The sequence below is a fragment of the Babesia bovis genome, assembly GCF_000165395.2.
Source record: "Babesia bovis T2Bo chromosome 4 map unlocalized Chr4_1, whole genome shotgun sequence".
Taxonomy (NCBI): Eukaryota; Apicomplexa; class Aconoidasida; order Piroplasmida; family Babesiidae; genus Babesia; species Babesia bovis.
The window spans coordinates 1,086,855-1,100,013 of record NW_026261571.1 but is presented as its reverse complement, the minus strand read 5'-3'; the positions used below and the strand labels follow the sequence as shown (position 1 = coordinate 1,100,013).

Here is a 13,159-nt window from a genome sequence, read left to right as displayed (position 1 = left end):
GCGCGTTAGTGACAGGGGTGTCGCCCACGTGAGGCAGTCTAGGTTATGCATCTTAACGCTCACACAATTTTAATCTTCAGCTGAGTACTAGATTCTATTGTGGACCCTAAATAAGTCGTCACTGTTCTTAATCGTTAATAACCTTTCCCAGGTACGTTAGCTATTTATATTTGTGTGGCGGCATTTCTTTGTACAATATGCTCATTATATCATAGAATTTTCAAGATGATTGACGAGACATTTGAAGGTACTGACGCTGGTGCGTCCCACACCATCCCTGTTGCTGCCGGTTCTATCAAGATGAACGGTTTCGTTATGATCAAGGGCAAGCCTTGCAAGGTCGTTGAGTACTCCACTTCCAAGACTGGTAAGCACGGTCACGCCAAGGCAAACATTACTGGTATTGATATATTTACCGGTAAGAAGTACGAAGATGTATGCCCTACCTCTCACAACATGGAGGTCCCTCATGTCAAACGTACTGAACTTCAGTTGATCAGTGTTGATGACGACGGCTTTGTGTCGCTGTTGAATCCTGATGGTACCTGCAAAGATGATCTTCAGCTTCCTCGTGACAATGACGGTGGTTTTGATGAAGTATCTAAGCAGATTCAATCTCTTGTCGCTGCTGGTAAGGAGGTTTTGGTTACGGTGCTATCCGCTGTTGGTCAAGAGAAGATTATCCAGTGCAAGGAATTGACCTAAACATAACATTTAAATGTCTTAAAACATAAAAACTCACTTTAGCTATGCTGTTGTATTATGGTTATACCACGATGTGTACCTGTGGAGGAGTGTCTATGATGCCATTTAGCAATTTGAAAAACTATCGCAATATTTGTGACAAATGGATTCTACCGCGGATCCTGTAAATGTAGCTGTAGCCGAGCTGGTCGGTATGGCCGATATGCTTCGAAGGTACGTTTTATGACGAATCGCGAGTTTTGCGATTTAATGTTATTAGAAACATTTGTTTGATTATTATCCGGGTTACTATGTGTCAGAATCAGAGAATCTTGCTGGACTAAATGCATTGCCGGAGTAAAGGACTCGCGTATGGACGCTGGCGAGCAGAGCTGTGTTGACCGTTGCGTAAATAAAGTATGTACACACTGTGTTTATCTTTATATCATTCAGTTTCTGGACGTTCACCAAATGGTTGGAAATCGTCTACAGGAGGCATCTAAAAATGGACAACTTTAAATAAAAAACTATCGATACAACTTGTTGTTAAATCATATTACAGCAAGCCATGTTTGTTATATTCTTTGTCTAGTAAAACTGTACGTCAATTCCATTTCTTTTTAAACCATAGACGTGCTCTGTCTATAATGCCTTCCAAAGTTAATGCAGGTCTAACATCCATATACACTGCTACAGGTTCATTGTTAGGTGCTTTGCCTTCATAAAAATCAATGATATATCTGTTCCAGAGTGTCATCATTGCATTCATCAACTTTACCTTACTTGTTTACCACATCTATCTACCGTCCAATCATGCCTGTCATACGGGAGCTTGTATCCCATGAAGTGCTTCAGTCTAGCTCTCATTGAAAGTTCATCTTTTTTACCTATGAAATGTGCCAGCACAGGTTTTTCGCAATGCTCAGCGTGCAGATCTTCATATTCTATGATCCGTTCCCACGCCTTTTCATTTATTGCATTATGTATTTTAACTACAGTAGGGATGACTTTTGCTTCCACTTGATGACCTGCATTTTGCATAATATACGTTATACAAATGTAGCGTACTATATTCCAAATGGATGTTTTTGTCGCATACCTTTTGCAAGACTTGATCTGAAGAATTGGCGTTCTGATGGATAAATCCAATTATATTCTTTTCCTGGAATATTAGATTGAATTCGCGTTGAACTCAACACCTTTAGATCACTTGCCGATATAATTGGTATTGTGCTAGCTTCTGTTTGAGCAGACCCGCAGTTCGATTTAGTTCGTAGCTTTTCATCACTGTATTGGGATTCCACTGGGCATGAAGGTGGCAATATCTGTCCAGCTGTGCCCATTTTTGCCATAGGTATGTTATAGTTATATCAATATAAACGTTCGCTTTATAAAATTGTCAATTCATCAAAATATAAGTGCGATATCACATTAAAATTGCGATATCATTTATTAAAAGATGAATATAAGGGCAGCATTTTCACACATATATAGTTATTCACAAAATTCTTTTTACTTAAAAAGATATAACAGACACTGTATTATTATCTGCTAGATCTAGTGCGTAGATGTCTATGAATGGATGTGAATGACGTTTGCGTTGGCAGCAGTGGAAGTCAACACACATTGCTAATTTCAACCCCCTTTAAGTACACATTGCCTTTATAATATTGTTATAAATCTAAAATTAATGCACTGTTAGTTTATATCAACCCTTTTCTTTTCCCAGCTATTGGATGGGGGTTAAGTAACGCATCAATATATTGCCATTACACATACGCCGGCCGATCACATAACAATTGATGACAATGATTGAAACATTTTACATATGTGCTTACATTATTTGAAGGTGATTATATGATGTCCTTGCCTGTTATTTGAATCTTAAGGTTGTTGTAATATCGCATCTTCTCTAAATGATTTTTATCTAATGATATCTTATTAGGCAGAATATACTGTTTAAGCAGATATTGTTTTGTTATTACTCATGTAATATTAGTTGAACTTATATTATGGCTGCCCCTACTAAAAAGACGATCAAGCGTCGTAACAAACGAACGGACAAGGTTGTTGTGGTGAAAGATGTGAAGGATGGTTCTAATGATGCTTACAACTTTGTGAATTTACGTCGTGTGAGTGTGCCGGCAAACAGACTTACGCCGCTTCGTAACAATTGGGAGGTTATTGTGCGTACAGTTGTAGAGCACCTCAAGTTACAGATTCGTATGTGTACTAAAAACAAGGTAGTTGAAGTGAGGCCTGGCTCTGAAGACACAGACCTATCTTCCCTTCAGAAGGCACAGGATTACCTTCGTGCTTTTATGCTTGGATTTGAGCTGAAAGATGCTGAAGCTCTTATTCGTCTCGAGGACATATTTATCGAGAGTTTTGACATAAAAGATGTTAAACGTCTCAATGGAGACCATCTATCGCGTTGTATTGGTAGAATATCAGGAAAAGACGGCAAGACTAAGCATGCCATAGAGAATATGACACGTACTCGCATTGTACTTGCACAGGATCGCATTCATATAATGGGCAGTTTCAACAGCATTAAAATGGCTCGTCATTCGATTAGCAGCCTAATATTAGGCAACCAGCCGGGAAAAGTATACAACAATTTGTGCAACATATCAAAGCGTCTTCGCGAAAAGCTTTAAATTGCAACATTAATACCCGTATAACCCGTATTGATGTCGCTTAAACAAACGATTTAATCCGTATTATTTACAACACTGTTTTGAGCATATGTAACGTGATTTTAAAGTAATTATCCTTTGTTTTAATATCACTGTATGCCGATTTCAACAGGTACTACTGATATACAGGCGATGTTGTTATTCTATAACAGATGATACACTTTTTACACAGAATTTTCGAATTAATTATAAATAGTCAATGGTAACTTCGTCCTTTCAGAAAACATACAATCTTCCACTTGAATTACGAAGAAGAGATCTGATGCGGTCCCATTGTCTCGTGTGTACCGAGACCCCATCCTTCGAATTAAACAAAGACATTGCAATAACTCTACTATATAATGCACATTTTACAATTTTACACATTCGTGAATCAAAGTTTGGGTCCAAAGCTGTACGCTTTATTGCTCTTAGCATAAACATATATTTTTGTTACCAGCTCCTTCGTTGAGCTTATTCGGTAGAATTACCGACCAATTTGTTAAGGCAATACGCTAATACTGTCCTACTTATCGGTGAAAGGTATGTGGATATTCATACGAAATATGGCTGTCAAAAAGCAACATTGTATACCGTTCAACTTGCGTTGTTCTGTCTTCTGTTATTTTGACGTTACATATATTAGTTCTGAATGTGTTTTTATCATATTGAATATTTTGTGTTTATATATTCATTTAATGTCAGATGATTCCATGTGTATCGGACAAGAAGGCCTTGGCATTACTGGTGGCTACCAACCTATTTTACTTCTCCGCTTATGTATTGCGAATCCATCCGCTTAGCGTTATGATTAATATTGGAATCTGTTCAATTTGCGTTGGAGGTGTCTTAAAGATGATTTCGGGGGAAACCTTGTACGGAGGAGATGAGAAACATGGAGAGAATCGGGAGTTTGTTAAATCTGAATGTATTTCTAGCGTTTTAGAGTTGGTACACAAGTATGTTAATGCAATGTGCAGTGAAATCTTTACTATTGTACTGTGGAAATCGCCAATAAAATCGGTCCACTCTTTGGTGGTACTTTACATATTCAGCCTTTTTGCCAGGATTCTTTCGTTTGCCGCATTATTTTTTATGGCAGTGTGGTTATTTTGTGGTTGGTTGAGTTTTAAGGATTACTACTATTCCACCATTCACCAACACATAAAGCCAACATATGACCATGTGAAGAACATGGCATTGAACTTCTATTCTACCATTCCGAGGTTCAATGAAGCACAGAAATTGTAAACAAAATTTTAATTTGCAATTTAAACACAGAGTATTTATCATCGCGTATGACATCTTTGTTTAAGATGCGTTCAATTGTATTTATGGAGATGTTGTTTGTATGGAATAAAAAAGACTACTAAACATTTTATAACAACTGTCTATGTTGAAAAAGTATAAATATAACACTCTGTAAGATGCACTTGGCATTTTCACGTTAGAATCTTATACCGTTGCCTCAACGTACTAGCATGAACAGTCACAATTTTAGAATTAAAATGGAGGAGTTTACATCAGGATATCCTCTACCTCCTTTTTTCTACAAAAACTATTCTTTTAGAAACAAAAATGTGACAAGCTCCAAAGTGTGTATGCCTACAACTTCATTAACATCTAACGAAAGCTCGGAAGATATTTTATGCATTATAGATACTGTATCGGGACCAAGATATCCTTCACCTCCAAACTCACCATGGTATAGTTTTGGAGTTGAAGAGAAGGTTAGAATGTTAACTACATGTCTATATATTTATCCTGTTACAGCTAGAGTTTGAACTCCACGAATTAGATTCAGAAACGATTATTAATATACCGAAGAAAGATAATGACCTCAAGAAGCATTTTCAAATACTATATGGTGACTTTATGGACTGTTTCATGCATTATTTGCGGCATTTAAAAGAGGTAAGTACAAAACAAGGGGAACAGATTTCGTAGGTAGATAATGATTCTGTGTCTGACATTAAAAAGCTTATTAAAGTACGTTTACGTCACCATTGCTGCATATCAGCAGGATTGCTTTGCATGAATGAGTTTGGTTACTGTGCTTCAGCTGTACATGAATCTTCAATATGTTCTATATACATTCTCGGAGAGAAAAGCGGAGTATGATGTTGTCCGGATGTTAAGGTATGGTATTGTATTGCTGCATGATTGATTGCTACATATTATTTTCTCCTTCAGTTGCAATTACAGGGAACAATTATATCGCCGTCGTCATTACATCGATTGCCTGAAAGTGTACGTTGGCCAGTTAGGGGTATAAAAGCTATAGGGCACTGCTGGACACCGAGAGGTTATTGTCAGCACATCTACAGCACAAATGATTTCAACATGTCTTTGTTTTATTGGCTTATATGTTTAGAGTGTCGAAATGCATGGGGGGTGACTTTCTGTTGAATATTGTACAATGGTGGATATGATTCTACTTGTACATTATGGGTACTGCTCGTGCGATATAGAAAGTAGTATCGTATCCTTTTGTTATGTAACTGGAATGCCATTTTGGTCGCAAATTTTATCTTTGTAGATTTTGATGATGTTTGCAGCCTGAACAAACCCAATACTCTAAATATGTTTTATCGCCCACGTCAAATGCTTTAATTGCAAATTCGGATTACTTACCAACTTTTATTCATTGTTAAAATTGTTTATTCGACCGTGGATCAACATTTGTTTTACAGTTTGGTGACATTTATACCTGGCACTCCTTTGGGATTAGCTCCATTGGTTAAAACAGTGTCTCAATAGCATATATTTGGGCGCAAAATAACGGTATTGAGTTATTTTTATATAAAAAGACGTTGTGCCTGAAGATTTTAGATGACAAAGATCATTATACGTGCCATTTACATTTTAGTATTTTGAATCCTAATTCGAAAAACAAATACAGTTCGCGTAGAATTGTTTCGTGATCCTTGATATAGTTACATTGATTCACCATAATACGGTATTATGCTGGCCTATTGTTTAGTTTTGCAATATTGTTCGTCGAAATGCCTACTTCAAAAAAACAAAAATCCGCAGAATATCAATAATATACCAACGGAAATATCTTCTTCGTTAAATTAAAGTCCTTACATTGCTCAGCAAACTCGGTAGTGGTATTCCACAACACACTATGAATGCACAACATACGACGGGAAATCGGCGGATCTGCCGTGACAGCAATATTTACAAACATTCGATTGTAATGTGTTACACACGATGCATCCAGAAATATCTATGGAGCATGACTTTTCCAGTTATTCTTTGGGGCCATCAAATTTGGCATTGAAACGTATTGATACCGACCTGAAGGTTGCCCAAACGGTTAATTCGTTTGAAATTAAATATCACTTTCCTTTTTACGAAAAACAAAAAGGTTTTTAATTGTCTAGCCCACTATCCAGCTCTTTGCTTCCGTATGTGATGATGGCTTTCTAGGATATCAGATGACATTGAGAATCTGAGTATCCATATTCATGACTGTGTACTATAATCTCTAACTATACGGATTCCATCGCAATGGTCGTTGGTATACCTGTTACTAAGTCATTTGATCCTAATGTGAGCCATCCTTACGTGTCCGCTGCGTTCAAAAGAAGAGACCCGAATTTGTATTTCTATCTTCCCATCGAGTGTCCATCACTTAAAACATGTACTGATGGCACATGTCCCCTTTCACATACAAAGCTTGAGATGATGTTTCACCCTTTAGTTTACAAGACGCGGAAGTGCAAAATGATGATGGAAGGGATATGCAAATTCTCAGGTCAATGCACTTTTTATAACAACGAATCTGATAGGATGGCTGCGCAACTTTTGTGGCTTATTTGGGAGAAACGATGGGATCTATGGCGGCATAATATAGAGGCAGTGTTGAATGCTCACAATAAGCTTGTTGAGCCAGTTACAAGAAACCTCTCCATGGTGAAAAACTATAGGGGAAACATGAAGCAAATTATGCACACCATCAATAGGAAAGGTAATGGTAGGAATCTTTTAGATGGACGATTGGATGCTCTGTTACGTTTGCAGTTTTCAACATCGTGCGGTGAGCCGGAAGCTGCAGATAGCATCGATCTATATTGACTAAAGATAGAATTATATAACCCGCTGCTGCGCCTGATCTACCTATTATGCTACCTTGAAACACTGATGGAATCTGACTATTTAGTGAAGTATTTGACCTCATTTTGATAGGCCCAACACAGGCTTCCCCGCAGGCGGATCTGTAGTGGTTGTTCATACCGTATGATTTGTGTATGTGCCTGGATTGCGCATATATTGTAAACAGATCCATATCATATAATAGGATATCTGAGCATCTGTTATGTTTGCTGAATCTGGAATGTCTATTACAACAAAAGGTTACAGAGGAGATGGCAATGTAGGTATTACGCTAATTTCCCAATCATGTATCACATCAATTAGCTATCTTACAACGGAACCATCCAACGTTTCCCTACATGTTGTTTATTAATGGATACCAGCATCTACTTTGAAAATTGTTTTGCGTGTGCTTGTCTATCCCTTTTGGAAGACACATTGTCAGAATACGCATATTACCATTGTTATAATATTCGAAGAAACAACGTAGAAGCGTTGCTTGCTTTCATTGTTGTAACATCTACTGAAAGTGCAACATTGTTGTGTTGTGTGGGTTGGGATTGAGTGTTTATCGATGAAACTGATGATTGCACCAATACAGGATTAATTAATGCCGTTAATCCTTTACCATAAGCCACACATTTATTAGTCACAGAAAAGTGTCACAACTTCTGTAGTACGACACTATGCACTTAGTCGTACTTAAATTCAGCCGTCAGCGTGCTAACACCTAATAGACACTTGATATCAAACTAGCATTTGTCTTCATAAGATTCTACTCATTCAAGTAGCTTAGAGGCGATAGTTGTTAAATAGGAAGATATGTTTCATTGATAATTTTGAATTTGTCCACCTAGCTTTCCGAATCCGGTAAAAATAGTAAATAGGGATTGTTGAGTCGATATGATGGCATATCAGCAGGATTGCTTTGCATGAATGAGTTTGGTTACTGTGCTTCAGCTGTACATGAATCTTCAATATGTTCTATATACATTCTCGGAGAGAAAAGCGGAGTATGATGTTGTCCGGATGTTAAGGTATGGTATTGTATTGCTGCATGATTGATTGCTACATATTATTTTCTCCTTCAGTTGCAATTACAGGGAACAATTATATCGCCGTCGTCATTACATCGATTGCCTGAAAGTGTACGTTGGCCAGTTAGGGGTATAAAAGCTATAGGGCACTGCTGGACACCGAGAGGTTATTGTCAGCACATCTACAGCACAAATGATTTCAACATGTCTTTGTTTTATTGGCTTATATGTTTAGAGTGTCGAAATGCATGGGGGGTGACTTTCTGTTGAATATTGTACAATGGTGGATATGATTCTACTTGTACATTATGGGTACTGCTCGTGTGATATAGAAAGTAGTATCGGATCCTTTTGTTATGTAACTGGAATGCCATTTTGGTCGCAAATTTTATCTTTGTAGATTTTGATGATGTTTGCAGCCTGAACAAACCCAATACTCTAAATATGTTTTATCGCCCACGTCAAATGCTTTAATTGCAAATTCGGATTACTTACCAACTTTTATTCATTGTTAAAATTGTTTATTCGACCGTGGATCAACATTTGTTTTACAGTTTGGTGACATTTATACCTGGCACTCCTTTGGGATTAGCTCCATTGGTTAAAACAGTGTCTCAATAGCATATATTTGGGCGCAAAATAACGGTATTGAGTTATTTTTATATAAAAAGACGTTGTGCCTGAAGATTTTAGATGACAAAGATCATTATACGTGCCATTTACATTTTAGTATTTTGAATCCTAATTCGAAAAACAAATACAGTTCGCGTAGAATTGTTTCGTGATCCTTGATATAGTTACATTGATTCACCATAATACGGTATTATGCTGGCCTATTGTTTAGTTTTGCAATATTGTTCGTCGAAATGCCTACTTCAAAAAAACAAAAATCCGCAGAATATCAATAATATACCAACGGAAATATCTTCTTCGTTAAATTAAAGTCCTTACATTGCTCAGCAAACTCGGTAGTGGTATTCCACAACACACTATGAATGCACAACATACGACGGGAAATCGGCGGATCTGCCGTGACAGCAATATTTACAAACATTCGATTGTAATGTGTTACACACGATGCATCCAGAAATATCTATGGAGCATGACTTTTCCAGTTATTCTTTGGGGCCATCAAATTTGGCATTGAAACGTATTGATACCGACCTGAAGGTTGCCCAAACGGTTAATTCGTTTGAAATTAAATATCACTTTCCTTTTTACGAAAAACAAAAAGGTTTTTAATTGTCTAGCCCACTATCCAGCTCTTTGCTTCCGTATGTGATGATGGCTTTCTAGGATATCAGATGACATTGAGAATCTGAGTATCCATATTCATGACTGTGTACTATAATCTCTAACTATACGGATTCCATCGCAATGGTCGTTGGTATACCTGTTACTAAGTCATTTGATCCTAATGTGAGCCATCCTTACGTGTCCGCTGCGTTCAAAAGAAGAGACCCGAATTTGTATTTCTATCTTCCCATCGAGTGTCCATCACTTAAAACATGTACTGATGGCACATGTCCCCTTTCACATACAAAGCTTGAGATGATGTTTCACCCTTTAGTTTACAAGACGCGGAAGTGCAAAATGATGATGGAAGGGATATGCAAATTCTCAGGTCAATGCACTTTTTATAACAACGAATCTGATAGGATGGCTGCGCAACTTTTGTGGCTTATTTGGGAGAAACGATGGGATCTATGGCGGCATAATATAGAGGCAGTGTTGAATGCTCACAATAAGCTTGTTGAGCCAGTTACAAGAAACCTCTCCATGGTGAAAAACTATAGGGGAAACATGAAGCAAATTATGCACACCATCAATAGGAAAGGTAATGGTAGGAATCTTTTAGATGGACGATTGGATGCTCTGTTACGTTTGCAGTTTTCAACATCGTGCGGTGAGCCGGAAGCTGCAGATAGCATCGATCTATATTGACTAAAGATAGAATTATATAACCCGCTGCTGCGCCTGATCTACCTATTATGCTACCTTGAAACACTGATGGAATCTGACTATTTAGTGAAGTATTTGACCTCATTTTGATAGGCCCAACACAGGCTTCCCCGCAGGCGGATCTGTAGTGGTTGTTCATACCGTATGATTTGTGTATGTGCCTGGATTGCGCATATATTGTAAACAGATCCATATCATATAATAGGATATCTGAGCATCTGTTATGTTTGCTGAATCTGGAATGTCTATTACAACAAAAGGTTACAGAGGAGATGGCAATGTAGGTATTACGCTAATTTCCCAATCATGTATCACATCAATTAGCTATCTTACAACGGAACCATCCAACGTTTCCCTACATGTTGTTTATTAATGGATACCAGCATCTACTTTGAAAATTGTTTTGCGTGTGCTTGTCTATCCCTTTTGGAAGACACATTGTCAGAATACGCATATTACCATTGTTATAATATTCGAAGAAACAACGTAGAAGCGTTGCTTGCTTTCATTGTTGTAACATCTACTGAAAGTGCAACATTGTTGTGTTGTGTGGGTTGGGATTGAGTGTTTATCGATGAAACTGATGATTGCACCAATACAGGATTAATTAATGCCGTTAATCCTTTACCATAAGCCACACATTTATTAGTCACAGAAAAGTGTCACAACTTCTGTAGTACGACACTATGCACTTAGTCGTACTTAAATTCAGCCGTCAGCGTGCTAACACCTAATAGACACTTGATATCAAACTAGCATTTGTCTTCATAAGATTCTACTCATTCAAGTAGCTTAGAGGCGATAGTTGTTAAATAGGAAGATATGTTTCATTGATAATTTTGAATTTGTCCACCTAGCTTTCCGAATCCGGTAAAAATAGTAAATAGGGATTGTTGAGTCGATATGATGGCATATCAGCAGGATTGCTTTGCATGAATGAGTTTGGTTACTGTGCTTCAGCTGTACATGAATCTTCAATATGTTCTATATACATTCTCGGAGAGAAAAGCGGAGTATGATGTTGTCCGGATGTTAAGGTATGGTATTGTATTTTATATAATCTGAAATGTTAAAATTATGAGATGGTCTACTATGTTTGTAAAATGTCATTTTCTGGCCATGTAACAGTATGTTGTTGAGCGTCATCATTCAAACCATCATTGGCATCTTCTATGTCTAATGATTCCATAGGATCGGAGACGGAATCATAAAGGTATCTATATCGTATTTTAGCTTCTTGATTTACGTTGTGCGAAATGTGAATAAGTCTAAAAGCCTCCAGAGGATCATTTCTATGGACCTTTATAGCACCTTTAATCGACGTAGACCATTTCCATTTTTTCACATCTTCTAACCATTGTTCCTACGAAAATTAAAATTTAAACAATGCTACCAACTCTTGTTCTTGATGCCATATTTTTTGCGATTTTGTTGTCAATCCACGCTTGATTCCACCCGTCTACTTTCTGAGGTATTGGAGCAGGTGTATTATTCGGAGTAGCAAATCTGTTATTACGAATGCGTAACTATATATGTTAGAAATACCTCGGAAGCCAATTCATCTTACGTGGATATTCATGAATCAAGTGAATGAGTTTTTTTAAAGCCATTTCAGTTATTACCAGTTGCCTGTATTTCAGCAAATTATATACGTTTAAACCCTATGCTTGTTCAATTAAATTCGTGAAAACAAACCTCTACTGTCTCCAATCTTACAGCCGGAATGTTAGCCGTGGCCCAACGGAAGTTTTCGTTAGAATCCGAGTTACCACAAAAAACAAGCAATGCTGAGTTACAATTATTACCTATAGAATTATAATTATTCATAAATAAGCAAAATTACCCAAAATTCTTCTCAAGTTGCATACAGCATATTTTGTTTTGTGAGACTTCATTAGGAAGGAATCGACCAGGTTTATCTGAGACTGCGCAAACTTCGCAGAAAGCATTATTTTGAGGCCAGTCCATAGCACTGTTATGAATAAAAAGATAATAGATAATACAAACCTCTACGTGGAAGTTTGGTCCGTTGGTCTCCTGGTCTGATTGGATGTGCGAATACCCCTAAATATTTCCCTGGAGATTTCTTCCATCCGATACGAGCCTTCCCTGTCTTTTGTTGTTTGCGCCATTTTCGTGTACTTCCAGGCCATTCCCATTTGTACAATTGCATATCCTCACTATATCCAGCTTTGGCTCTTCTATAGAACATATAACAACGGTGCAAAATATCCGGCCTTAAAGGTAATCCAAAAATATCATTGGGTACTTGATGGGTTCTCCTTGGAGTCGGAAACCCGTTATCACCCTCAAATATATAAAGAGGAAGTTCTAGAATGCTATTAAATCCGACAGCTGCGCACATTTTTATGAGTATAATACCTCCATACCTGGGTAAGACCAGTGCCCTCGTATTAACGTTGGCACATCTATAATTTCTCCAGGTCTCCGTATTATAGTAGGGCTGTGTATTGAAGATGATAAGTTAGCATCTGGCACAGTCGAAATAGGTGCTAACGTTGATGATTCAGTTTGTCTAACGATACGATAATGTTGCTGTATCACATAACCAAATGATCTTCTGAGCAACATATTCAGGAATCCACTAATGGAGTTTGAAATTTACAGATACATCACCTATTAACTAATTTTTCGATTAGAAGATGAGAATATTATGTTAATCCATCATCTGTTCAT

The 13,159-nt window shown here is 37.4% G+C and overlaps 10 protein-coding genes across 10 annotated transcripts; 8 read left to right on the top strand and 2 right to left on the bottom strand.

The window, feature by feature from the left end:
• Positions 1 to 34: 34 nt before the first annotated feature.
• Positions 35 to 725, top strand: BBOV_IV008910 (putative translation initiation factor 5A). Its single transcript, XM_001610763.2, has 2 exons — positions 35 to 151; positions 216 to 725. Exon 2 carries the CDS (start codon positions 226 to 228, stop codon positions 703 to 705), a length of 480 nt encoding a protein of 159 aa, XP_001610813.1. The 5' UTR covers positions 35 to 151; positions 216 to 225; the 3' UTR covers positions 706 to 725.
• Positions 726 to 827: 102 nt separating this feature from the next.
• BBOV_IV008900 (putative mitochondrial transport complex Tim10) lies at positions 828 to 1,206 on the top strand. Its single transcript, XM_001610762.2, has 3 exons — positions 828 to 918; positions 1,005 to 1,101; positions 1,138 to 1,206. Exons 1-3 carry the CDS (start codon positions 848 to 850, stop codon positions 1,201 to 1,203), a joined length of 234 nt encoding a protein of 77 aa, XP_001610812.1. The 5' UTR covers positions 828 to 847; the 3' UTR covers positions 1,204 to 1,206.
• A 48-nt stretch (positions 1,207 to 1,254) lies between these two features.
• Positions 1,255 to 2,168, bottom strand: BBOV_IV008890 (Cytochrome c/c1 heme lyase family protein). The gene is made up of 3 exons (XM_051767422.1): positions 1,784 to 2,168; positions 1,463 to 1,712; positions 1,255 to 1,424 (listed from the first exon to the last, which is right to left on the bottom strand). Exons 1-3 carry the CDS (start codon positions 2,034 to 2,036, stop codon positions 1,289 to 1,291), a joined length of 639 nt encoding a protein of 212 aa, XP_051623314.1. The 5' UTR covers positions 2,037 to 2,168; the 3' UTR covers positions 1,255 to 1,288.
• A 284-nt stretch (positions 2,169 to 2,452) lies between these two features.
• Positions 2,453 to 3,435, top strand: BBOV_IV008880 (KH domain family protein). The gene has a single exon (XM_001610760.2). The coding sequence runs from the start codon at positions 2,697 to 2,699 to the stop codon at positions 3,342 to 3,344; it is 648 nt and encodes a 215-aa protein (XP_001610810.1). The 5' UTR covers positions 2,453 to 2,696; the 3' UTR covers positions 3,345 to 3,435.
• Positions 3,436 to 3,756: 321 nt separating this feature from the next.
• Positions 3,757 to 4,622, top strand: BBOV_IV008875 (uncharacterized protein). Its single transcript, XM_051767000.1, has 2 exons — positions 3,757 to 3,905; positions 4,068 to 4,622. Exon 2 carries the CDS (start codon positions 4,068 to 4,070, stop codon positions 4,611 to 4,613), a length of 546 nt encoding a protein of 181 aa, XP_051623674.1. The 5' UTR covers positions 3,757 to 3,905; the 3' UTR covers positions 4,614 to 4,622.
• A 235-nt stretch (positions 4,623 to 4,857) lies between these two features.
• BBOV_IV008870 (MED7 family protein) lies at positions 4,858 to 5,757 on the top strand. Its single transcript, XM_001610759.2, has 6 exons — positions 4,858 to 5,092; positions 5,136 to 5,276; positions 5,310 to 5,351; positions 5,425 to 5,501; positions 5,568 to 5,612; positions 5,647 to 5,757. Exons 1-6 carry the CDS (start codon positions 4,871 to 4,873, stop codon positions 5,696 to 5,698), a joined length of 579 nt encoding a protein of 192 aa, XP_001610809.1. The 5' UTR covers positions 4,858 to 4,870; the 3' UTR covers positions 5,699 to 5,757.
• Positions 5,758 to 6,570: 813 nt separating this feature from the next.
• BBOV_IV008860 (uncharacterized protein) lies at positions 6,571 to 7,499 on the top strand. Its single transcript, XM_001610758.2, has one exon. The coding sequence runs from the start codon at positions 6,879 to 6,881 to the stop codon at positions 7,443 to 7,445; it is 567 nt and encodes a 188-aa protein (XP_001610808.1). The 5' UTR covers positions 6,571 to 6,878; the 3' UTR covers positions 7,446 to 7,499.
• A 903-nt stretch (positions 7,500 to 8,402) lies between these two features.
• On the top strand, positions 8,403 to 8,743 carry BBOV_IV008855 (Med7 superfamily domain protein). The gene is made up of 3 exons (XM_051767783.1): positions 8,403 to 8,500; positions 8,567 to 8,611; positions 8,646 to 8,743. Exons 1-3 carry the CDS (start codon positions 8,430 to 8,432, stop codon positions 8,695 to 8,697), a joined length of 168 nt encoding a protein of 55 aa, XP_051623641.1. The 5' UTR covers positions 8,403 to 8,429; the 3' UTR covers positions 8,698 to 8,743.
• A 776-nt stretch (positions 8,744 to 9,519) lies between these two features.
• BBOV_IV008850 (uncharacterized protein) lies at positions 9,520 to 11,436 on the top strand. The gene has a single exon (XM_001610757.1). It carries the CDS (start codon positions 9,878 to 9,880, stop codon positions 10,442 to 10,444), a length of 567 nt encoding a protein of 188 aa, XP_001610807.1. The 5' UTR covers positions 9,520 to 9,877; the 3' UTR covers positions 10,445 to 11,436.
• Positions 11,437 to 11,519: 83 nt separating this feature from the next.
• On the bottom strand, positions 11,520 to 13,097 carry BBOV_IV008840 (Ribosomal protein L4/L1 family protein). Its single transcript, XM_001610756.2, has 7 exons — positions 12,853 to 13,097; positions 12,470 to 12,817; positions 12,306 to 12,434; positions 12,158 to 12,267; positions 12,008 to 12,123; positions 11,860 to 11,968; positions 11,520 to 11,825 (listed from the first exon to the last, which is right to left on the bottom strand). The coding sequence occupies exons 1-7, from the start codon at positions 13,052 to 13,054 to the stop codon at positions 11,553 to 11,555; spliced, it is 1,287 nt and encodes a 428-aa protein (XP_001610806.2). The 5' UTR covers positions 13,055 to 13,097; the 3' UTR covers positions 11,520 to 11,552.
• Between the last annotated feature and the right edge of the window lie 62 nt (positions 13,098 to 13,159).